The sequence below is a fragment of the Dysidea avara genome, chromosome 4, assembly GCF_963678975.1.
Source record: "Dysidea avara chromosome 4, odDysAvar1.4, whole genome shotgun sequence".
NCBI classification, from domain to species: Eukaryota; Metazoa; Porifera; class Demospongiae; order Dictyoceratida; family Dysideidae; genus Dysidea; species Dysidea avara.
The window spans coordinates 16149382-16176621 of NC_089275.1; the positions used below are offsets into that span (position 1 = coordinate 16149382).

The 27240-nt window shown below is 36.4% G+C and overlaps 2 protein-coding genes across 7 annotated transcripts in view; one reads left to right on the plus strand and one right to left on the minus strand.

Annotated features, from left to right (window-relative positions):
* The first annotated feature begins 12119 nt into the window (after positions 1-12119).
* The window catches only part of LOC136253289 (collagen alpha-1(XI) chain-like), a 29039-nt gene continuing 13918 nt past the window's right edge, over positions 12120-27240 (plus strand). The window contains exons 1-3 of one of the 6 annotated variants that reach the window (XM_066045926.1): positions 12120-12768; positions 15271-15407; positions 15465-21961. In XM_066045926.1, the coding sequence (XP_065901998.1) occupies positions 17216-20821 (3606 nt within the window). In that variant the 5' untranslated portion in view covers positions 12120-12768; positions 15271-15407; positions 15465-17215 and the 3' untranslated portion in view covers positions 20822-21961. The other 5 variants (XM_066045927.1, XM_066045933.1, XM_066045928.1 and 2 more) reach the window with 5 other exon arrangements.
* On the minus strand, positions 15589-17067 carry LOC136253291 (uncharacterized). Its single transcript, XM_066045936.1, has 4 exons — positions 16787-17067; positions 16643-16735; positions 15891-16591; positions 15589-15843 (listed from the first exon to the last, which is right to left on the minus strand). Exons 1-4 carry the CDS (start codon positions 16920-16922, stop codon positions 15814-15816), a joined length of 960 nt encoding a protein of 319 aa, XP_065902008.1. The 5' UTR covers positions 16923-17067; the 3' UTR covers positions 15589-15813.

The window sequence follows — 27240 nt, forward strand, 5'->3', positions numbered from 1 at the left end:
TGTCACTATTCTGCTTGCTGGTTCCCTGCAAGAATTTCCTTGTTGTTACATGGTCCATGCAAATATATTAAAACCTTTTATACCTTCTCCACTAGTCATGATGGCCTGACCACTCCTAAACTGCCTGTTACAGCCCTAGTAAAGCATACTGCAATAATGGTGCTTTTTTGTTTATTTATAGACTTTACAGCACAAGTACTAAAGGTCTATATATAGGACACCTGGTCCTAAAACCTGTTTAAAGATGTTGTATTAAGTTCATGCGTTTGAAAAGTTGCAGAATGGAGAAAAATCTATTACTGGACCCATGTAGACAGCCTTGATCCAGCAGCCATCAGATTTAAATATTGACAGTAATTTTGTAAATACCTAGATTATAATTATAAATGGAACAAGAGAGTGAGACATAAAATGTGACCGGATTTGACAAAGCCAGGCGTCCACACACATCCAGATGTGGAATTTTGAAGGACCATAACTCAATGTGGTAGTAAGCTATCACTTTCAAATTTTGACCTGATATTCATAGATGGCTTTGATGAAATCATACTTACATACATACAGATCAAAACTGAAATCTTACACACTGTAGTTGTTTATCTATGACCAGGCAAAACATTAATTTTCTGATTCTAGAATTATATAGAATGTCAATCAAAACTTTATATCATATTACTGGCTCTTGACATTAGGTATACTGCCATTTTAGGTACAAGGATATGTACTTAGATACATTGTTCAAAACTAAATGATTAGAGAAGTAGTAACAATGTAAGTAACTACAGTATGTTGTTTGAATTTATACATTTGCATGGCAGCTATCAGTCTACAGAAAATACAGTGGTATGATATATGAATGAGCTAATGTTTTATGTAGCAATGTTCGGTTTATGTCAGTTGCATAAGATTTATTTGGGCTATTAATGTATGTGCAGTGCTATAATCAATACAGAAATAATGTCCATCACATTATAGATGTATGTATGCGTAAGAAAAGTTACTGATTTCATACACAAATTTAACGTGTACAACTGTACATTATAACAACTTTCAGCTGACATGTAAAATGTGCGAAAAATATTGTTTTACAAATCCGGTAATATATAGTCACAGAGTATCAAGCATTTCTATCTACAGGCATGCTCACACAGTGTTACTTTTTTCATTTTTAATGGTGATATTACTGTTACGCATTGTAAATTCTAATCTCTACTATGTGATACCTGATGATCGCTACTCTACCAATAATAACACTCATGTCCTACAACACTACCTCAACAATACCAATAAATACTTTACCTCACATACTCAACTTCAATTTCTTTATGGAAGATATTTTCTTAATAATGACTTGATTATAAATAATGTAACCAATTTTTCACTTGTTGGATACAAAATTAAAAAGTTAGTCCACACAATCATCAGATGTAATTCACCTACTGGAATTGTAGTGGTTAATAGCAGCAATGTTACAATATCTAACATTGAGATGTACGAATGTGGCAACAACTACAGTTACTCTGTAAGAAGTGATATCTACAAACATGGACAAGTGGTTTTCAGTAGTTTACTGATCATTAGCTGCTCTTCTTTTACGTCTTCATATTTTAAGTCTTTTTGTTATCAAAAATTATGCAGTTTCAATTTAATAAATGTAATTGGATTCACAGCATTATCACATCTCTCATCTCACTGTTTAGCAGTGTGGTATTATGATGGCGGCAATGATACGCAAGAGCCTACATTGAACAATATGCATACACTTTATATTGATGACTTCAAACCTTACAGTAGTCTTAACGGTATATATGTGATGGAAATACAGCAACATGGCATCAACTATTTAATCAACTTAACTATAACAAAATTACGTTTAACCCGTTCAATATTCAACATTTTTATTAGCATAGAATGCTTGGGATGCAGTTTGATAACATTTAGTAATTGCCGCTTTGCAGGTGCAGCAACTGATACAATGTACAGTTACTGTGACAAGGAAGAAGATGATTGCAAGCAAATTATTTATACTAAAGATGGACGTAAGGCTATTAAAGCATGTGCTATGATATTTTACCACAGTGATTACATCAACTGGAATAATCAACACTTAGAAAACCAAGTACTCTTTACTGACTGTCAGTTTGCTGATAACTCAAAAGTTGCTAAATTACTGGACTTCTACCTTGAAAATTGGAAAACCATGTCTAACTGTGTGTCAATTCATATAGTCAAATGCATGTTCTATGAAAACAAAAATACACAGATACTAACTGCACAAAATAAAATCCATTATAATCACTTCTACAGACAGAGCTTATTAATAGTGATCAATAACACTGTAATCTCGTCTAACGTATATAGAAATAGAGATGCTATTTTCTTTGACAAAATAAAAGTAGTATTTGAAAGAGTTCTAATTGTTGCAAACACAATGTGTCCTAGAAAACTGTTTGCTAATGGTTTTATCAAAGCAAAAGATAGCTATGTTCAATTTTCTGGTTATAATGAAGTGTACAAAAATCATCGTTTAAAGTTTATTGTAGAATCACCAGCGATCTATATTCTAGAACATGCTGAATTAAGGATTACTTCAAATCAATTACTCTATTCTTTTCTTCATCCTATCTTACTTGAAAGTGATCAAATTGAAATGTGTGTTGTGCAGTACATCAGTGAACGAGGAAATTTAGATAAGGAATTTCAGATGGGGCAAAGGTTAAATTATACTATAATATACACCAGAAATTATATGCCAAAAATACCACCTAGAAGTTGGATGCATTGCTCTTGGGGTCCTAACACAGCATTCCTAACTTCAAAGCCTTTGGATGTAAATCAAAATTTTATACATTACGATCATCCTTTATATATGAGAAAGCAAGTCTGCTTATGTAGCCAAAATAAGTCACATAGTTGCTATAGTCAAGAAATAGGTCCTGTCTTTCCAGGCCAAAGAGTTTCATTATATTTTCTCTATGATGTTGATGATAGTGATCCACAACGAGTGCTATTTTTTAGATACAACATTGCATACACTTCAGGCTTTGAATGCAGGAGTGATAACATGATAGCTCTTGAGCTACCTTTTAATGAATGTATAAACGTGAACTTTAGAGTGAAACATAGCAATGAACACTGGTGTGAACTGGCCATCTTTGAAGCAGCGTATTATGGTATGGGATCACTAGAAATGTATACAATACAACTACGACCATGTCCAGTTGGATTCACTCTCCACTTGGAAGGAGTATGCCAGTGTGATCCTATCTTATCATCACATATACCATCACTCACCAACTGCAATATTGATAAACAAACTATCCCTCGTCCTGCTAATAGTTGGATAACTGCTGATACAGTAAATGGCTCACATTACTATCATGTGTCCTTACAATGTCCACAAGACTATTGCCTACCTCACTTATCACACCTTAACCTCACCACTCCTGACTCACAGTGTCAACATAACAGAATTGGTATACTATGTGGAGAATGTCCTGAAAATTATAGTGCAATATTAGGTTCATTTAAATGCAAACAGTGCTCCAATATCTCTCTACTGATCATCATTCCAATTGGAATAGCTGGATTAGTGTTGGTGGTGTTACTCTTCACTCTTAACCTCACTGTAACTGATGGTGATATAAATTCATTTCTCTTTTATGCCAACATTATCAGTATCAACAGTAATATTTTCTTTCCAACAGACAGGTCAGTGATGTACACATTCATATCACTAGCTAATCTTGATTTGGGCATTGAAACTTGTTTTTACAATGGTATGGATGATTATGCTAAAATGTGGTTGCAACTAGCATTTCCTGTGTACCTCATTTTCATTGCTCTATCACCTACCATAGCAAGTCATTGCTCCATCGCATTGCAGAAAATTAATGCACGTGGAGCATTACCTGTGTTAGCCACAGTAATTCTATTGTCCTATACGAAGTTGTTACTTGCAATATCCAATGTCTTATTTTTTTACTCAAAAATCACTCATTTACCTAGCAGCAGAACAACCCTAGTGTGTTATATGAATCCAAATGTACAAATATTTGGAGTAAAATTCACCATTTTGTTTACGGTTTGTCTCATCCTTTTTTTGCTATTAATACTATTCAATATATTGCTATTTTTTGCAAAAAAAATTGGCTTCCTTTAAAGTCATTAACTTCTTCAAGTCACTATTAGATACTTATCAAAGTCCATACAAGGACAAACACTATTACTGGGCTGGGCTACAACTTCTCATTAGGCCTGTATTCCTTGGTTTATCTACTTTGGATAAACATACTAACTTACAGGTCTGCATACTTGTACTCATAATCATGGTGTGGCTTCATGAAAAATTTTGGCCTTTTAAGAACAACAGAGCAAATATAACTGAACTCGTGCTCCTCATAAATGTACATACTGCATTTATTGTTTCTTATTTTACTTCTTCAAATAATACTGCTATGCATGTTTTAGTGGCTATAGCCATGTGTCAGCTGGGATGTGTCGTGTTCTTCCATGTAACTGCCCTTTTTCACAGATGTACAAATTATGTTTACATCAAACAGGTGAATAAAATGAGAGATATACTATTTGCTTTCTTTCGATTTTACAAAAAGCGACAAGGAATACATGTACCAGAAATTTATCAATCCACAAGGTCATAAACTGCTTGTATCAGTGAACAATAACAATAGAGTTAATATTACATTTTATGATATGTTTGCTATTTGTTATAACACAGTGCACACACAATATTATAGAAAAGTATATGAACATGCACAAAATAAATAATGTAATTGCACTGTACTGGGAATAATGTGTCAGTGCTACATAGGGAGCAGGAAGGTGCACTGTATTACATATCAAAATCAATTATTAGATACTGTATTAAATTAAGATGATTGATTCTGTAATTTTGTTAATTCTGTAATTTTGTCAAGCACCTCTAGTAGTTTTAAAGTTTACAGAAGTTATTGTGATGACAATAACAAGTATTAAAGTAGGTATTGCCACATACATGAAACTGATACTACTTACATTAAAAAACAATGCTGCTGCATTTATTTCATATCAAGATAACATCACAAAATATAAAAGCTAACGTTATCAACCCTCATAGCACCTTGAGTAGTGCACAAGTATTCCAGTACTGGTCCACTGGATTAGCATGACTGTACTAGTATGGTAGCCAAAGGCTTTGCTTTACTTGTGTGTGTTTGTGTGTTTGTTTGTGTGTGTGTGTGTGTGTGTGTGTGTGTGTGTGTGTGTGTGTGTGTGTGTGTGTGTGTGTGTGTGTGTGTGTGTGTGTGTGTGTGTGTGTGTGTGTGTGTGTGTGTGTGTGTGTGTGTGTAATGATATAGGCAATGATGATGAGTCAGCACAGAAAAACCCTCCTGGGGCAAGACTAGTAATCCACATAAAACTGTAGTACCATATCTCATAAATGAAGGTGTGGGCACCCAAAGTCCCACCTGAACCTTCATGCCGTTTTGTGAGACATGAAAAGTCGGCATTTACTTACCCTGTTAATACCAGGCACTCATTGATGAGTGGGCTGCTTCCCCAGTTGACACCAGGTCACCATATCCCCATTTAGCAGCTGGATACTCTGGAGCAATGTGAGTAAAGTATCTTGCTCATGGAAACAACTACAACAGCAACTGGGAATATATACATGACTGAGCATCAAACTTGGAACCTTTTGATTATCAGGTCTGTGCTCTAACTACTTGGCCATGCCACCCTTCACACTCACGTGCATCCACTACTAACTCTCTCACTCACTCACTCGCTCACACACACACACACATAAAGCAAAGCCTACAAAGTAAAGCCTATGGCAGCCATATGAAATGCAGCTATTGCCACCCAGCAAACCAACACTGGAATGGCTTTGCACCACTCAGAAACTTGAGGAAAATTCTCCTGGGACAGCTAACTGGAGGATTGTCTGGGTCTCATAGAGAGAGGTTGCAGAACCTACTAAACTTTTTTCCTTGTCATATTACTACAGTATTTCTGAACAAATTCCCTTGCATTTGTTGCACACAGAATTACAGTATAGTTAATATGATATGTATCTTTATGATATATGTATACAGTCATCTCAAAGTATATATGCTGTGTAATACCCAGAATTATATATGCATCTTGCACTCGTATACATACAGCATGGTAAACATTACAAATGTCTTCCTTTTAAAAAGAGGTTCATTTTAAATCAACTAAGCTGTGAAATGGTGCAGTTTTCAAAATTTCATGACACTTGTTTGTCAAAGCCCCTCAACAAAAATGTAGTTTGTTGCCTCAGCAACAAACAAAAGTTAACAGGCTAGCTTCCTGGAGTGGTGGGTCAGGAGCAGAAATCAACTTTTAGCACCATCTGTCATCTGGTTGCATAAGTGCATATCATAATTAAATTCCACATTCCTTTATATTAGTGGAATTGAGTTGTATCTGCCACAATTGTCTAATTGTGTCATCTGTGCATTTGGTGCCCGGTTTTAGTTTCTCAGCAATTAGAGGTCGAACTAGAGAAGTTGGAGGTCTAACTAGAGAAGTTTAACAGGATAAACCGTCGTCGGTCATTCTGAGCTGCTGCTGCTGCTGCTAGAGAAGTCATAAGCTGCTTTACTGAGATCGCTAAGTTACGCCAGTGAAATCCCTCACCACCAGCTTGCAACCTCCTAGCTGCTCCGCTACAAAACCAGCTAAGTCACACTGCATGTGTATAACTGTCTTAATTTAAATATAGCTATTGCATTATTCAACTATCAACTGAGCGCGTGACGTAAAATAGCAATGTAAAACAGTGGGTTTACCGGCTCACGCGGGCTTGTTTTCAATAGCGATAGCGTTAGCTATCACCTAACCAGCAACGCGTCCCGATAGTGCTGTGAGGGGTTGCTCAGACAACCACTGATCGTGCGGAGGGGCTCGTCGAGGCGCTGGACGTGGCTCTCGGGCGGTCCTTCGCTCCGCCGGATTGGCTGTCGTAGCTTGGATCCCTTGGCGGAGCGGAAGTCCAGAAACCTGCGTCATGCCGAGGATGAACTCCATGACTCTTTGAAGCTGCAGGCTGACGCAACAACACATACAAGCTGACGAAACTCCACCTGTCACTGGTCAGGCTTCCTATGCGTCTCCCACAGTGTTATCTCAACATACCAACGCAACCGCCAGTCACAGTGACGCCGCGGCTACAATGAACAACGAGTCACTGAGTCTACTTTTGTCACAATACAGCTTGCAAACCTGTTGCACCCAAATACCTGTCACAGGTCACCGTTGCTATTTCCAGTCCACAGGCTTCCCTGGCACAACTCGTGCTTCCTACTTCTGGAACAACAGTGACCCCTACCTCTCAACCAGCAGTCAACCCGAACATATTTCCTCAGCTGCAGTCTACAGCTAGCAACCAAAGCTCCTCAATCAACAACAACTTACAATTCAGGCCATGTCCCGCCGTTCTGGCCATCTTCGGGTAGCCTCAACCAGCTACAACTGCATACCCAAGAACTAGCCATTCTTGGTACTACTCATCCTCCTCCACTAATAGCTCCACTACAGGCACGTTTGTGCACTGGAATCCTTGTGGAGTAGTACATAGAATTCAATAGCTCGTTCGCCCATGCCATATCCTCTGTACCTGACACACCCACCACTCAGCAGCATATTTGCAAATGTTTTTCATGCAGAAAATATCATCTCAGAGTGATGCGCTTCAACTTGCCCCAATCCCCACCCACTCCAAAAATCAACTCCTTTGCCTCATGGATGGTGGCCTGGAACATGTATGTCTCCACCATTCTTCTAGCTAAACTATCCCAAGTGCTAGAAATGTTCAGCTACCAGTGCATTATACTCCTTAAACTATTGTTGCACCGATACGCATTTTTCACATTAATTTTACCAATATCAATATTTGCCTATTCTTGTAAAGGTTATGCTGATGTTCAGTCCTTCAGAAGAAGGATGGGGGAGCAGGATATCACCTAAATTAAATTGCAAATGTAATGATAATGTAATCAATGTAGTTAATTGAGTGTGCATACGATATTACAATGTTGTTGAAGTATTGCCATTAACCCCTTCATGGAAAAGAAGCCAAGTGGTTATAAAATAGCTAAGCCAGCTTATCAAACAGTGTTTCTGGTGGGATTGGAGACCATTTGCGAAAAGTGATTGACTCATTATGTGGGGTGCCAATAAATATCCACAGCCTACTATAGCCTGGCAGCCATACTTGCAAAAAAAAAAAAGCCTACATAGTTATAAACAGTTAAGTGTTGTATGCTGCATTTCACAGCTTTACTTTCACCTGTTCATTACCGTCATCAATGATTGATTGTGGGTTTTAGTTAATCAACAAAATATCTCCACTTTGTAACTGATACTGCTACTTGTAAAATTAGCTAATATCGGCTTTTACCGATAATTCAACCCAATTATTAGTGCAACGCAACTTTAAACTTCCAACCTGCCCCCTAGCAGTCCATCCTACCTTCCCACCACAATCACTCATGTAAATCTGCTGTGATTTGACCAACCTAATAACTTGCCAACACGCCAACTTATTTGCGGGGATTCCCCTACCTAGCATACGTAAGTAGGGTGCATGCACCCCACTACTACAGTACCACTCACTCTTGAGTGTGAACTATGCAATCACCGTGACAAGGCTTTTGTACAGCTGTTCTTATCAAACATTTGACGGGTGTAACTTCGATTACACAGCCCCACACCAATGGCGTAACTAAACCCGGGCCCAGGCCCGGGTGTCAGCAATCAAGTCACGCCCACGGAATTAGTAATAGAGTAGTTGAAAAAAACTATTTTACTGAATAATCGATCGAGACCTTGCACCCATTTTTGGCTGCAAAACAGCTATATTACCTTTCGTTATTGTGAAATCACTTCAAACTGCCAAGTTATTGGTATAAGCGCCTCTAGAAATAATTATCACTTCGATAATTTAGCTACTCAAATAGCTTCACTTGTGAATACGATTTCAACTTATTGCACTGGGCCCTGGTGTCGGTACAAGTCTGGTTACACCACTGCCCCACACTCCATGGACACAGCGCACAACTTACAATCTGCGTTTGTGAACCCATCTGTTTTGGGCGATCCTCGTGCTCAGAACGCATTCAAACTAGAACCTTTCATTGCCCTCACCTGTATGCACCTGTGGTTTCAGCAGTAACAATTTTATAGATCCCTCTGCACGTGTTCTTAATTACTATGCAGTAGATATGCTCCATAGTTAACAAGGTTGGAACCCTGATAATCACTAATAATCCTTATTACATTTGAACACTTCATGAAGATCCCTGATATTTTATTCAACTCAAACTCTTCATTCTGTACATTATCCCAACATGTCACCAGGATACATTAACAAATGTACTAGAGTTATGCGTCATATTTAATTTGTAGCACTTGTTACCATCATGCATATTCATGTGTAGGTTCACATTACCCTGCATAACTTGGTTTTGTGTGCATAGTGATACGGCCGCTGAAGCTAATCATGTAGTTTCATTGAAAATATATGGGTACATAGAATATCACCAGAGGATACATTGTATTCACATAAAACATGTCACAGATTTATGGTTGTGCACATCCCATAGCCATGGTAAGTAGAATAATATTTGTCATTAAATCTTACGGTCAGTACATAGAAGCTATTCAAAGGGGGGCAGCAGCACAACTTGATGGCTTGTCCCAGTAGTGGTAGACACTATTTATGGTTCAACAAGACCACTGTGATAATAATACACAGATACATATTGATTATATACTACTACTATATACATTACATCATTCATAGATTCTGATGTCATTAAGGGTTAATTACCATCACATGTGGCAGTATTAAATAGTCATAATGTAACAGTAATGAGTGCTATGGTAAATCAGAGTTACAGTCAATGGAAGAATTGGATTTTGTCACTCATGATGTTGTATTCATTGTGAGCTTTGATATTGTATGTGTATGGTAATAGTACTGGAACATTAATTCAAGTATGACAAATAGACACAAGTTCTGCAAAAATATACATCATCATGTGTTATGTTTTATATCACTGTTAACAACTATTTTGGGGGAAATTGGGCGCAAATTGCTGAACTTAGTTAAAAGTAATTCAGTCCAAAGATGCGTGTGTTATCACTAATGCGACATAACAATAAATGCTATGTTCAAACTGGTTACGTTTGTTGCGACTAAATGTGCCTATGTTTGTTGCGGAGAAATGTGGTTATATGTTGTGATTATATGTGCTTATGTGTTGCGATTATATGTGCGATATTTGTTGCGACTAAATGTGGTTATGTGTTGCGATTACATGTGGTTATTTGTTGCGATGTGCGTAATGTTTGTTGCGACTGAATGTTTGTAATGTTTGTTGCGACTGAATGTTCGTAATGTTTGTTGCGACTAAATGTTGTAATGTTTGTTGCGACTTAATGTTTGTAATGTTTGTTGCGACTAGATGTTTGTAATGTGGGCTGTCACTTAATGTTGGTAATGCTAGAGTGTTGTAATGTAATGTTGGGTATAGGTACTGTGGGCCGTGAGTACTGTTGGGTATAGGCACTATTGGGTAAAGTTACAATTGGGCATAAGTACTGTTGGGCGTAAGTACTGTTGGGCGTAAGCACTGTTGGGCGTAAGCACTGTTGGGTGTATGTACTGTTGGGCGTTATTAATGTCTTGTAAGTTACATCATCAATGGTAGCATTAAGCGTGGCACAACTGGGACAGTGATAACACACGATTCCCTTTCAAGCAAATGCGCCTCACCTCAGTTGCCCTACCTCCCCCAAAGAGTTGTATGTACGTATGTGTGTACATGTATGTGATGTGATGTTTCTATGTAGTTATCATGTGAAGTAATGTGTTAGAGCTCGGTGCGGTGGAAGGGTGGTTTGTGTAGGGCATGCCGTAACGTGCCGTGATGTGTCATGAAGGTAGAATGTTAAATCTGTAATACTAATCTGGTGTGGTGTGTGTCTATTGGAAGTACATGTGGTACATGTCCAGTTTGACAACTAGACTAAGTGTTGCCATTGTGCTAGATGCCCATCATGCCATATTGGCTGTTTTTGCATGGATTTAGATTTCCTAGTAGCTAGCTACTTATTATAATGCTACAGTAGCTCTATAAAAGGGTGTGGCCTGGGTGAAAAAGTTGTAAAATCAGATGTGACAGCCACAAAATAGCTGCAATGATTTTAATGATAACAAAAATATGGTTGTTCAGAACCATTGCTTATTAACCATTGCTAAGGTGAATGTCACTTTGGGACCATATAAACAGTTGCTAGGCAATGGTTGCTAAGCATGATTGGTCTTTTGCAGTGGCTATTTTTGAGATTTTGTTTAGTAACAGTTGTTATGGCTGTTGGATTAATTTATAATAGGATGGATGGCTGTGATTAATTGTTCTCGCATTGTAAACAGGAAAGAAATAGTGTTCAGCTTTGCCTTGCACTATTTTACTTCTTCCTGTTTACAATGGTTGCACTATTACTCCCAAATACCACAACCATTCATCCTATTACATACAAATGTGCAATGTTGGCAATTGAAATGTAGTGTCAGCATAATGTATTTTTGTAAGTTAAATATGAAGCCATATCCATCAAAGTACAGATTGTCTTTTACTTGGATATAATTATAAGCCAGTTTTATCAGCAGTAGTAGAATATCTTAGTTATTAACACTCATCCTTGGCTTCAATTCAGACTCATGTAACAAATAAAACTTTTGAACAAAAAATATTGGATTAAATGTAGCAAACATTGCATACTACTGTATGTACTACTTTTAACTAAAGAGTCATTACTTAATCCGCTGCTACATAACCTTACCAAAATTTCATTAAATTTAAAATTTGCACTAGGTTTGAGAAATTCTGCATCATTATTATTCTACAGTATTTGCTTAATGCTTTTGCCTTTTTACAATAGTGCTAACCACTATGCAATAGACAGAACCTTGCAGACTAGAAATATGTTTAAAGATATTGCAATATAATGAACTATTGAACATAGTGGCGGATCCAAGGGGGCACATGCCCTCCCTCCCCTCCCCCCCCTCCCCCCCAAAAAAAAGTTATAATAAAGTAAAACTTTAAACAAGATCAAGATGCTCTAATAGAGCAGTCAGTCAAATACTATAATAGAACAGTCACCGCATGTAATGCTATTAAGAATCTTCCACTGTTGCTAAGTATATATGAAAACTGGGATCTGCAGCACCATCTTAAGGGCAGATTTATGCTGCTAAGATTTTTGCAGATAAAATACATATGGTCCTTTGTATGCCATTGTATATGAAAATTAAACTGAACTACTTATGACTGTAACTGATCCCTACAACGTTTGATCAGTGCAGACCACACAGAGAGCATAATTTATTACTATATAATGTATGTGCATAAAACTGCTCTGCATCAAAAATTTCAGTCCTGATGATATATATGTATCAAATACCTTTGGCTTCTGGGGGGCCCCCCAGATCCCCTGCCCATGTGCCTACCACTCTGGTGCACCCCCTCCCACACCCCTTGCCAAACCCTGGATCTGCTCCTGATTGAACATACTGATCACTGTTGGGAATAATATTGATATGTAGGTGCAATACTGTATGTCATTTGCTGTTTCTTTTTTGCATTCTTACCTCACCATTTGTTGATACTTTGTTGACTCACAAAACTGAAAGTCTGTTGAAACATAAAAAGCTGATGGTGTTTACTTCATGTGAGTTGCATACATGTAAATGTTGCATAAACACTACACCATTCAATTTGAATGATTTTTTCAGTTCCATTTATACAAAGGTGGTTTGCTTTTTAAAATGCAATCTGCATATCAACATGTTTTGGCAAATAGCATTGTTTACATGAAACCAAGCATGAAACATGGTGCATATTTGTTTCAGTTTTTATACATGTCTGTAGTAATAATAATCTCAGTTTTGCATTGGCACTAGATGGTACAATAAACAGTGGTCCCTACGCATATAGCTATTTAAATATCATGAAACTATATACATGCTTAATATAGTTAGCTACATTGAAGGGTATTTTATTAATGGTGAGGTGCTCGAGCATGTAGTTATTTAAATTGTACATGCATATTGGTAGATAGGAGAATATTTGATTAATGGCAAGTTGTATGTAATTACTGTATGTAAATTGGTAACAGAGAAATATATTGTAGAGTAGGCATTTAACCCTTAAACGCGCAAAGGCCATTATAATGGCCCTATTATTTATTACACCGAAAACGCACGAAAGTTTATGCTTACTTTCGCGAAAATAATCGCGCGTCTTTACAAGGCTGTATCTCTGAAAATCCTCGACGTATCAACTTGAAACTTGGTACACAGATGGTGGATACCCTGGGGTTTACCCATCGTGACTATCAATTGTTTATCATTAATGCTTCTCTATTTATCCGAAGTAATATGCGCATAACTTGGAAATAACCGTCATGGTAGGTGGCTCCGTTGGCGATTCGTCTCAATACTTGGTGTCGAGAAAGAGTTGTAGCCTTGATACAAGGTGGTGAAATTCCATTGACATAGCTGCAACTCTCAGGTATTTATGAATTTTAGAAAAAACTTGTGGTATTCACACAATTGTGCGAAGTAACCGCACGTCTTTATACGACTGTATCTGTGAAAATCCTTGATGTATCAGCTTGTAACTTGGTACACAGACGGTGGATAACCTGGGGTTTATTCTATATTATTAATATGTTTTTATCAACTAGTGGGGCAAAAAAATTATTAATTTTCAACAAGTAGAATAGGGATCAAAGATTTGATTTTGAAAAAAACTGCGTAAACAAGAAGTAATAGGGATGATAATCCACAAAATTCTATGCATCATCAGTTCAAAGCAAGTTATTTGAATAGTGTACACTCAATTTGCGATTCCTATTTCAACATTTTAACAAAATTTAACCACAAGTTGAAATAGGAATCGCAAATTGAGTGTACACTATTCAAATAACTTGCTTTGAACTGATGATGCATAGAATTTTGTGGATTATCATCCCTATTACTTCTTGTTTACGCAGTTTTTTTCAAAATCAAATCTTTGATCCCTATTCTACTTGTTGAAAATTAATAATTTTTTTGCCCCACTAGTTTCATGATTTTTTTCATGTCCATGCACATGGACTACTTCTTAAATATACGTTCAACAGTACATGATTGTTTAATAAAGAAACCCATTGTAATATCAACTGGCAATAAACAATTACATAAATAAGTTTAATAAACAATTAGTTAACAATACAGTTAACAATACAGTAAACAATACCACTTTCCTTTGACGAGTAGATAAATCCACTAGTGTGACCGTTTACTGCAACGAAGCGGTGCGAAATCTCAACACGAGTAAAACACACGCTTGACAAAACGTGGTAGACTCCAATTAAAGTGCTGAGTATACGGAGTATCCCGCTTTTTATTTTTCAATCGCGTACGGAAGGGACACACCCCTTTTCAATTCGAAATTTACCAGTGTGTTCCAATAGCTTACAAGCCTTGTTATGTCGACTCTTAGCTGGTAAACAGCTGAAGAATATAATAGAAAGTATACACGAAAGGCGTACAGTAATAGTTTAAGTGACGAGGTGCGGGCCACACCCCCTTCACTGTCTCGTAATGAAGGAAGTCTAAAACCCGAGTTTCAGTGAACAATAGTTATGTTTAATGTTTAGTGTGATACAACTTGATGCATTTTAGTCCTGTGAGCTAAAGCAATGGAATTTTAAACAATTCTATATTATCATCTGTATGGCTTCTCGATCGAATGGCGTCTCGAAGAGTGATTCTTGCTCTATATCTCGCAATCGCATTAGAGAGGGAAGATTTTAATACCACACAGACCTGGGTACGAATGTTTTTTAAATACGCCATACGTTTTTAGGGCTGATATCTACTTCCTACGAGCTGTAGGCGCGCGAAACAAGAAAGAAAGAAGAAAGAAGAAAGAAAGAAGAAGATGGAGAATCTAACCATTTTCAAAATTTTAAAAAACACCTAAAACCATTTCCCTTACTTTTAATACTTGTTGGCTAGTGTTGTAAACACAAAAGAAAGGTCTAGAATGTTTTAGAAATAAAATTTAAAGCCCGGAAGGCTGCTTTTGGCGTGCGTTCTATTAGAGTGTTTTGAAAAATTTCTGCCTGATCCCTATTATGTACCACTACCGTGGTACATGATAATACTTCTCCATTTATCCACAGCAATACGCGCATCAATTGGAAATAATCATCATGGTAGGCAGCTCCTCTGTCCATTCGCCTCAATACTTGGTGTTTAGAAAGGGTGGTACCCTTGATACAAGGTGGTGAAATTCCATTGACATAGCTATAACTCTCAGGTAGTTGTGAATTGAAAAAAAAATTGTCGTATTCTCATAATTATTTTTACCCTGTAGGCATGTAACAAAGAACTCCAACACAATCACTGTGGCATTTCAACGTGCTACCAAGACGTATTCTGGTGACTGGTCAATCAAATACCAACAGCAATCCATTTTATCATGCACTGTTCATCAAACATAAAGTATTATTATTAGCATTAGAATTTGAAAAACTTTTCAAACATAAAATGTACATGAAATATATACACTAAAGAGCTGGGATCTTTACTCAGTAAAGGGTTTGCCTCATTTAGAAACCACCGATCCAAGTGATTTCAGAGAAAAAAACCACAATCGTGGAAAAACCTGAATTACAAACAGCTCTGTACATAACTAAACAGATAATACTGTCAACACATCTAAACTATATACATCGGCTGAACCTGTAAAAAGTCTAAAACACAGTAAATAGCATACACCCCTTATTTATTTATAGTTTACCTTGGTGTGGTATATCTTAAAACAATTTTCAAGGCACAAATGAACCATTCCACATTTTACGCAGCCATACTTAGTACGTTTTCTATGTGTCTTCCGGTCAGAACACACTGCACAGTCACCGTCAGTCCCAAGGTTCTCTATGAAATGGCGTTCCTCAAGCCTCGCAAGCGATTGAGGTGGAAGAGCCTGTGATTGACGTCCTCCATGCTGGCGTGAGCTATGTTGACATAAAAGTTTAGTAGCCAGTTGATCCATAAAGCTTTTGATGGTCCTACAATCATTCACAGGTGTGAAACAGCACTCTAGAGTAGAAGCATTATTGATAGCCAAATCCCTACCGGTACCTCTACCCCTACCAGTACCTTTCCTCCTACCTCGACTAGGCACAAGATCCATTGGAGACACAGTTCCCCTACCCATTCCTTTACCTCTACCCCTCCCTCTATTTCTACCAGACAAAGGATCAGATGGAGATGGTGAGTAGTCCCTGCCTCTATCACTAGGTGAAAATGGGGCATGTGGAGAAGAAGAACGAGAGGGCAGGGAAGAACTAACAGGAGAGCCATCGTAAGCCACAGGAGAACCACCACAGGGGTATTCAGTTTCCAGGCTACCCATCCCACCATCACTCACTCCACTATGTAGCCCAGATGGTCCGGGATGGCTTGACTCATCATGACCTTCACAATATCTCACATCAACTATTAGAAGAAGCAGGACTCAAGATATAAAACATGTGAAAAGCATTATACCTTCATAATCATCGTTTGTTTCTTCCTCGGTGTCTTCTTCGTCGTTGCTGAACTCTTCCTCACGATCATTTTCTTCCACATCGCCATAATCATCTATAATGGCAGGCGAAGTGATAGGACCGATTCATCTGTCCGCCATTTTACCGTCTTGTTCCCTAGTAAGCCTATCAAGGACAAAAGAGTCTTCTCCATGGACAAAAGAGTCCTCTTCGTCCGAGTTGTTCCAGTCATTGTCGGTGTCGCTATAGAAAAGTTGATCAACAACAGTACTTTCATCCATATCTCGCTTATCTTTAATCACAGCACAAAGTTCTTGAGCTCGAATTAAAGCCCAGAAACGTGGCTTTCCGTTGCACTAAACCGTTTCACGATCACGTAATCCTAGCGCGCGCACCTCTGTGCCAAATATGGAGGGCCACTTAAATGGCCCTTGCGATTTCAGTGCAATATTTCGTAAATTCGCGTGCGCGTTTAAGGGTTAAGTAATGTCTATGTGATTGTCTTGTAGACAATTACTGTATATCTGTGTGGAAACATACAAGTACGCAGAAGAGTCATTCAGAAGATACAATAATGTCAATCTACTACACCATTTATACAATAGTCTGCTTTTTGCTAATAGCAATATCACTGTTGAAAACAACAGAAGCTACTGTCTACTATGTGATACCTGATGACAACTACTCCACCAACGATAACACTAATGTATTACAGTACTACCTCAACAATTCCATGAAATACTTCACCTCTAACACACAGCTAAAGTTTCTGCCTGGACAATATTTTCTTAACAAAATGTTGACAATAAATAATGTGAGTAATTTTTCACTACTTGGAGACAGCACTGGAGGGGCTATTAAAACCATTATTACTTGTACTTCACCTGGTGGTATTATTGTAGTTAGTAGTAGCAATATCACAATCTCTAAGGTTGTGATGTATGAATGTAGTAGCAACCACAGCTTTTTAAATGACTTGCACTATAATAAAGACAAAGATTTTGCAAGCTTATTTGTCTCTAACAGTACACATGTTACGTGCACATATTTCACTTCATTCTGTTATCAAAATATATGTGGCATCAAATTTATTAACTCATTCGGAAATACTGCTCTGTCAAATTTGATTTCGCACTATTTAATAATATTATATTATGGTAACAACAATCACATGATGTCAAATATTACACACAGACTTTACATTGAAAACTTCACATACCACACTGACAATAAACGTATATATGCATTGGAAATTCAGCAGTGCAATGCCAGTTACAATTTAAACATTGTAATAACGCAACTGCATATGGCTGATTCTCAAGTTTTATTGATTATCTGCAATGTTTGCTCAGGTCAGAGAGAAATTGTGATTAGCAACAGCAGTTTTGTTGGTGATCTAGACAATAGGTCAATGGATGAATACTGCAATGATAACTCTACACTATATGATGACCCAACACCAGTTGTTTCTATAGATGATTATGATGATGATGATGATAAAGATGATCCTTTTGATGTTTATGAAGTTGATAGCATATTATATTACCGACACACTGGTTTCAAAGAGCAGCATGTGAAAAACATAGTACAGGTGATTAATTGCCAGTTTGTTAACATTTCTAAAGCATATGTAATATTAGCTTTCAATCTTGAAAATGACTATACTGAGTTCTTATCCATTTATATAAAAAACTGTGTATTTCATAATAACAGAGACACACTGATTTTGTTTGCTAATCATGATATCTACAAACATTACTACCAACATTGCATGTCAGTTTTGGTTACAGATGTTACAATTTCTTACAATGTATACAAGTCACAACAAATCATTTATGGGAACAGTGTCAAAATGATATTTGAAAAGGCTATTATTGCATCTAATATAGTGTGCCCATTGTTTACCTGCCTCTTCTTTAAAATGAGCTATAGTGTTTTACAATTTAATGATTATAATGAATTTTCCAAAAATTCTTTGACATATTTAACTGATTCACCTGCAATATATGTTCAAGAAAATGCTGTTTTAAACATTTCTTTAAACGTGCTACAATATCCATTCTTTTATCCTGCGTTCACGTATAATTACCTAGTTGAATTATGCACTGTACAGTATATCAGTGAACGTGGAAATTTAGACAATGAGTTTCAGATGGGACAAAAGATAAATTATACCATTATGTATATTGAAAATGATATATCATTACAATTTCCCAGGACTTGGATGCACTGTGCTTGGGATCCAACCTCAGCATTTTTGGCATCTGTACCCTTAAATGTTAACCAAAAATTTATCCGCTATGAACCGCCTTTAACAATAATAAAACCAAAACATATTTGTTCATGTAATGAAAATAAGACACACAATTGTCAAGGTGAAACAATAGGATCATTTTACCCAGGTGAAATGGTGTCAACTACCTTCATTTACATTGAAGATGATGATAGCTATGTTGAAAGAACAATATCGCTATTTAAATACAATACTGAACATCATTCAAGTTTTGAATGCAGAAGTGATGGCATAGTTGTATTTCATCAAAGTTCCAATAAATGTACAACTGTAAATTACAGAATTGTACACAGTAATGAACATTGGTGTGCATTAATCCTAAAAGAAGATTCAAGAGATTTGAAAAACTCTGCACAAGTGTACACAGTAATGTTACGACCATGTCCAGTGGGATTCACTCTCCACTTAGAAGGAGTATGCCAGTGTGATCCTATCTTATCGTCACATATACCATCACTCACCAACTGCAATATTGATAAACAAACTATCCCTCGTCCTGCTAATAGTTGGATAACTGCTGATACAGTAAATGGCTCACACTACTATAATGTGTCCTTACAATGTCCACAAGACTATTGCCTACCTCACTCATCACACCTTAACCTCACCACTCCTGACTCACAGTGTCAACACAACAGATCTGGGAAGCTGTGTGGGAAATGCCCAAAGACTTTCAGTACCATATTTGGTTCATTTAAATGCAAACAATGTTCTAATATCACTCTACTGATCATCATTCCAATTGGAATAGCTGGATTAGTGTTGGTGGTATTACTCTTCACTCTTAACCTCACTGTAACTGATGGTGATATAAATTCATTTCTCTTTTATGCTAACATCATAAGTATCAACACTCATATTTTCTTTCCAACAGACAGGTCAGTGATGTACACATTCATATCACTAGCTAATCTTGATTTGGGCATTGAAACTTGTTTTTACAATGGTATGGATGATTATGCTAAAATGTGGTTGCAACTAGCATTTCCTGTGTACCTCATCTTCATTGCTCTATCACTCACCTTAGCAAGTCGTTACTCCATTGCAATACAGAAAATCACTGCAAGTGGAGTATTACCTGTGTTAGCCACACTATTTTTATTATCTTATACTAAAGTGCTACTTGCGGTGTCTAATGTCTTATTTTTCTATACAACGATTACTCATTTACCTAGTAATACTACTACCCTGCTGTGGTACGTGGATGCTAATATACCTTTGTTTGGAGTAAAATTCACCTTCCTATTCACAATTTGCCTTATTCTTTTCTTAATATTAATACCATTTAACATATTGCTGATTTTTACTAGAACGTTGTCATGCTTCAAAACTGTAAACCATTTCAAGCCATTACTTGATGCTTATCTAGGTCCATACAAGGACAAATATTATTACTGGACTGGTATTCAACTTCTGATTAGAGCTATATTCTTTGGCCTGTCTGCATTGGACAAAAATACTAATTTAAAGGTGTGCATATCAATTCTTGTTGTCATGATGTGGCTACGTGAGCTGATCTTACCATTTAAGAGTAACAGAGCAAATATGCTTGACCTCTTAAACCTTTTAAATCTACTGGTAGTATTTGTTACTTCCCTATACACTACATCAAACTACATTGTAGTGAACATTTCAGTAGCCATAGCTATTTTCCAACTGGTATGCATTGTACTACATCACATAAAAATCAATATTTACAAACTAACTTGTTTTGATTTGGCTAAAGTTACAGGAAAAATTAGTAATTTCTTGTCTAACCATTTGCACAATGGCAAACAATCGAATAGAAATAATCAGCAAAGAGCAATTGAACTTGTAAATGCAGTGCCAGATGTTGACTTTAACTACAAAGAATTTCAAGAGCCTCTTATTGGACAAGACACATAACTAGTGAAAATGACATCATTAAGATCATTAGCACGCTTGAACAGTTAGCATAACTTTATACATGATCATGCTTATTATAGACTAGCACATTAGCTGTACAATTATTATGTAGCAGACACAGGGAATGTAACTGAATATACATATCATTGTATACTAGCTTTTTAGCTATGCATGCACAAACTGCTGATATTTAGCAGCTACATACTGCGTATACGCTACAGATACACTTTAACCACTAAATAGATCTTAGTACGTAATTGTCAGGTGGATATCAATATGCATAGCTACTGTATTAGCTATCTACGTAACAGATCAGAATGATTAATTTTGGAGCAAGTATCATGAACTACGATAGTGGATTCATAATAGGGGTCGCCCATGTTTTTGGCAAAAATCCTAATAGAACGCACACCTAAAAACCACCTTGAAAAACATCCTTCAACTCACAGCAACCCTCTGGTGGTTCTTTGCAATGAGTATAGGCCCACTAGTAAGTATCAAGTGAAAAGGAAACAGTACATGTATTTCAGACAAAACTGAAATTTGCCATTTGTTCATGTTCGAAGTGTAAGGTAAGTGTCCCTAATATGAGACAGTACATATTATGGGACACTTTGATAATTTGCGCTATAATTACTATATATTAGGCACTTACTTCAGTGTGCATAGCATGCTATAAAGGTGCTTTGACATGCCAGTTCTCACAAGTGTGTAAAAATTTTTAGCTAAATAGTGTATAAATGATGAGAGTTGTTGAAGATGTCAGAACCATGTAAATCAAGCTTAATTTTGCTGTCTAAAGATGACCCTGTAAAAAGCTGGTGAATATGATGAAATGCAATCATGTGTAGCATCTCATCTTCATAACATGTTGTTTGAAACATTATCTATTATTCAAAAGGTAGAAAAAGTAATCACTTCGCTAAGGAGTTAGTTTCGGTGTGTTTCAGTAACATCTGAGGTGAAGGAAACACATACAGTGGTTATATCTACCTCTGCATTGGAATTTTACTGCACTGACTGTTGATATACTTTGTTTTTATTAAAAATGTATTAGTAAATGTTTTAGTGTACCTTCACATAAATTAGCAGCTATTTGCAACTGTCAGTGTCTGAAAGTAGAACCGTCTCATAATATGATCAGCTGTCTTATAATTATGGACATTTACATGTCAGAAGCCATACAAAGACATTCTGCTCTCTTGCAAGCAATACACATCAAATTTTAATATTCTATATAGAACATATTGGTGTGTACCTGATCCAAAGTTTATTGCTGTACATAATTTCTGCTCCAAGTTAGAGGATACTGAAATAGTTTGCACAGTTTTCTGTCCCATAATATGTACACTGTCTCATAGTTATGTACACCAACAACATTGAGACACCTTACAAGTTCTCATTATTGGATTATGCTATATGGCTAATTTTTTGACTGAAATTAATAGACTAATTGATGAGTCTTTGGTCCAAAATTTAAGTCCCTATGAGTTTTCTGTATGCAGTAATATTCAATCATCCTTAAGTGTCCCATAATAGGAACACTTAGCTACCTTATATTTAGCCGGTCACCGGCCTAAATAGCAATGACTGGCTAAATATCAACAGTGAATAATATTAGTCTCGTTACAGTAACTTCATAACTTAGGTAACGTGTTACATTTACAAGTAAAGTAATTTGAGTTACCTGTTTTTACAGCATATTTCGTTATATTACTTCGTTACCACATAAGTAATAATTATTATGTAACGCATTACCCCCAACACTGACTATGTGGATAAATTATAGTGATAAATCAAATACACATAATATTATTAGATCTAGCTAACTGGTGACCATACAAGTTTGTCATCAAGATCCTATCTGAGATCATAATGAGCATTAGGTCATATTGCAGTGCAGTCTGGAGTAACAAGAGGATGCTCTAGTGAATACTACCATTGCACATACAGTGGAATATACAAACCTATTTGTATACCTATTTGGGGGACAACCTGCAGTTCAGATAGCGGAAGGTCCATAACTCTGCAAAATTATTTTAAAGTAATGTATTCAATACATTTGCAAAATTATCACTCTAAAACAATCAGTTTTGGCATCTGGTTAACTGAAAATTCAGATAACTGAGGTTCCACTGTATGTAGCCACCAGTGTTGTTATAAGGCAGTTAAAATACTACACACATTTTGACTGTCTTAGTTTGCTTATTATACTGTGGGAGAAGGAATGAAAAACATGTCAGAGAATATCCATGCAGGAGCTTCAGAGCATTACCCTGTTCCAATTGTGTCAGCATAACTTTGGAATTGGGGCCTCTTAAATTGACAAGGAAACTGATACATTTTAGACCATTTCTAATCACCAGATACACAGCTACAAATGTACATTATTTAAAACCAACGATCATGCACATTTGCAAGTGTCCACATGGCACACCTAGCCTATACACGTTATTATCATGTCTCTTTTGTAGGCCTCACTGGATTACTTGGCAAGCCTTCTTGCTCATTCTTTCAGTGATCACCAATGTCACACTGTACAACTGGTCAGTGAATTCAGTTAACAATGTATAGTTAACATTGCACACAATCTTTAAACTTTCCTTTAACCAGTCTGAACCAGATTAGTAAAATCTAAACAATGCGCAAAACTCATTAATATACATCATTGTTATCAGACAATGACTTACAAAAGACAATGGAGGAGCAGGTGATATTGGGGAAAAGTGTTAACCAGGACCAAGGGGATATCTGAGTTTTACCAGATGCTCATGGAAGAACTCTCAAAAATCAGGTTGACTTGATCCCCAGCAATATGCACTCTAGGTATGTGCCAAAGGAGCCGCAACAGCTCTGGGATCTGAGATTTTCTCGCCTATATTAGACCATCATTATTAAATTCCTTGTTTACCGTCACCACCCGCATCAATTTTTAGGTAGCCACCAAATTTTAATTATTTGATAATAGATCATGTGAATGCACTATTAAGGACTATTTCATGGCACAGAGTGACTGAGCTTTAAGGTGAATGCATTAGCTTTGCATATAAACATAGTAGAAGGATGGAAGTCCCTCCACTCTTGTTCCACAGGCTGCATAGCCATAGGTGTACAAACCTGATGGCCTTCCAGATCGGGATACTCTTAGAAGTCAGAGACTGAAATAACAAGAGTCAAGTGTATAATTAAAAATCAATAATCACCTCCTGCCCGCATCAGTTTTTGTTCTATTGGGTGACGGGAAACAAGCATATGTAGTTTATTATATTTTTTTTGGTCTTGCCAGGGCTCCATACTTTTTAGTAATAACTTGGTAACCCTGAGACTGGACTCCTGACCTCTTGTAATTATTTGTTCATGTAATTGTCGATTATTATGACGTTTATCTCTCTCATAATTATAATAATGATGGCCTAATTAGGCATACATGCATATAGTCATTTGATAACTTATAAAAAGAAGAAACAGACATTTCATGCTAAGGATTAGCAATGGCATCACATGTTTTCTAGGTGAATTACTGTTATACACTATGTATCTATTTTTGACTGCTGGTGGTTGATAGAAGACATATGCATGTACCCACTAAAATTAATGACAAATTGCATGCACAGCAAATTTTATTATGCAGGAAACATCTACCTACATATGTATGTAAGTGTATGAATTTATCAATGTACGTATACATGTATATAATACAGTATGTGGATGTACCACCACTATGGTATGAGCACTTGTCAGTTATAAGTAGCAATCTACTGTCTACATGTGTGCAAATATAAAGACTGCAATTTAAGTAAAGAATCCAAATAGAGTACAATGTATATACAACATAGTTAGTTTACTCCAATCAGTGGTTCCGGATCCTGATATATACTCACAATTGCTCCTGATATGTCATGAAGCAGAACTTTTTACAATTCCAGATGTTGAATATTCTGAACTTGAAACAGCTCCATGACACCCAGCCAAAACAATAGCAATGTGTTTCACAATTAACAAGTACCCATTAAATTAATACAAAGAGTATACTGTTACTTATACAGTACACCTGTAAAATGTATGTGGAATAGTATCTATAATGGTAAAACCTCTCAAGAGTGGCTGACTCAAAGTTATAGAATGACTACCCTAATGCTTTGTAGACTGTATCCGGAGATCCTTACAAACCTTGTTATATTGTGTACTACATGTAATATCATTAACAGTACAGTTACAACATGATGTGTTAATATAATCAAATTTCAGTTATTCAAAATTTTTCCCTTCTACATTACTGCATCTATAATACTACAACATTACCAAAAATGGTAAATGCTGATTATTCTCTCCCACTTTGTTAACATCTACATTCAATCCCGCTGCACGTATCTTTGTTTATACTGGTGTATACAATATTATGTGCATGTACAGTATCGTATATCATTCAGCAGTGAGATATGTACAGTATGGTGTTTGTGGTATGTATTGTGATCTGATGTGGTATGTGCTGTGGAGGATTACATACTTTACAAATCTATAATCGCACTAATATCTTGAATATACTTTCTTTGTTAAGAGAGAATCAAAGCATTGATAATTACCAGGCTATGTGGGCTGATCAAAGCAATCATGAATTATCTTAATTGCAATTGTTTGTTATATATAGAGTGTTAAAAGTGGCTACTAAAAGTGGCTATGCTTTTTAGGATCACATTTCAATTCAGCATTAAATATATATATTACAGCCATACAGTAACTTGCTATAAAGGGTACTACGGCAACCACAGTCTGTGTAGCTTTATACATGTTTGAAAGTGGCTTGAGAAAGTGTAACTGTTTTTAACTCCTAATGTACATATCATTTGGTAAAAACATTTTAGTGTGTGTTTATACCGGAAATTTGTAGTATATCAATTTTGATGTATGCATGTGTAAGAGCAACATTTAGCAATTGTTATGATTACAATTAGTGTAATGTTATTATCAGCTGCGGCCATGAGGCTATTGTGTTAAAAACATGTAATGCTATGTAATAAAGCACAAGATGTTGACAGTTTAAGTTGTGAGGGTCACTCAATTACTAGTATAAAACCAATCCTAGTTATACATAGTACATAGGATGAAATCTTCACAGAAAATTATGCAAGCACCGTGAAAATTTCGTCCCTTGTATATATGTATATTATGGAATGTCAATCAAGCACATCAAAGTGAGTATAAGCATTATGTAAGCTAGTTTTACTAGGTGAAAATGTTAGCCCATAATTCTTGGTCTTAGAAAGTGCTTCTCTTGTAAAGTATCAACCATGTATAGAAAAATGGCTTTTGTATTGTATACATATGCACAAATAACTTACCACTTACAAGATTATGATAGGGTGTAGTGTACATGTTGTAGGTAGTATACTAACAAATAGCTCTCCACCTCAATTGATGGATTACAGTATATTCAATTACCACTACAAGTAGAGACACACAGCAAACTAGCTACAGTGGCCATTTTGAATGGGTGCAATGCTGCAATCTACTTATGTACAGGTAGCTAGCAGCCGTATAGTGCAGTAAGGCAATGCATAAACCATGAACTGCTGGTGTTTACAGTTATGAACTTCTGCCATCCCTGGTTAAAACGGGAAAATTCCAGGTATTGTTGCCTTACCAAAAGTTGATTGAAATTCTATAAATTACAATTGCTTAAAATTTCTTTAAAATTATACTTACCGCTGGAGTATGTCAGAATTTAGCTCATTTTCACCACATTTTCATATTTTCACTTATGCTTCCTTTCAAAATGGTATGTACACATTGCACTGGATCCTCAAAAACATTTTACTGTAATAACTCGTGGATGTAATTACACACAATCTGCACAATTGTAACACTGCTTGACTTGCTTAAAGCATTTCAAAATTTTGCCATTCAAATACCTGACACACTATTAACAAGAGTTCATAATATAGTAGTGGGGGAGAGTGTCTAACTGAAATACTTCCATGGAACACACTGTGTTAAGTTACACCTGACTCTGTTCAAAGAATAAAGACTTGACCTTATCAGCACCAATTAACGCTAATCAACAGTTCTCTATCACCAGTACAGGTATTGATTTAATTAAAGAGAAACTTAACACAGTGTGCTTGTACAGGGTATATTGACAGTTGGACACTCTCTCCCATTACTATATTATGAACTCTTGCTATTAATTTTATGGTCAATCAAAGTTTTCACCATACATTTCCTATGAGGAAGCTATTAAAGTGCAATATCAATTACAATTGTTTTCCAAGCTTGTAATGGAGCCAAACCACACATCACTTTTGCTGTCACCACTAATTATATCTGGTTGGCTGAAATGTTAATTCATTTAATTAAGAAAAATCCACTTTTCATTTTTAGATGTTTTTCAGGATCCAGCTCAACTTTTACATACTACAAAA

Bases quoted from the DNA above. Each gene is read 5' to 3' on its own strand.
- LOC136253291 (XM_066045936.1), bottom strand. From the start codon at position 16,922: ATGGATGAAAGTACTGTTGTTGATCAACTTTTCTATAGCGACACCGAC. The intron at 16,736-16,786 runs GTAAAATGGCGG...CTGCCATTATAG, and splicing joins GCTTACTAGGGAACAAGACG to ATGATTATGGCGATGTGGAA. The intron at 15,844-15,890 runs GTAAACTATAAA...ACTGTGTTTTAG, and splicing joins TTAAGATATACCACACCAAG to ACTTTTTACAGGTTCAGCCG.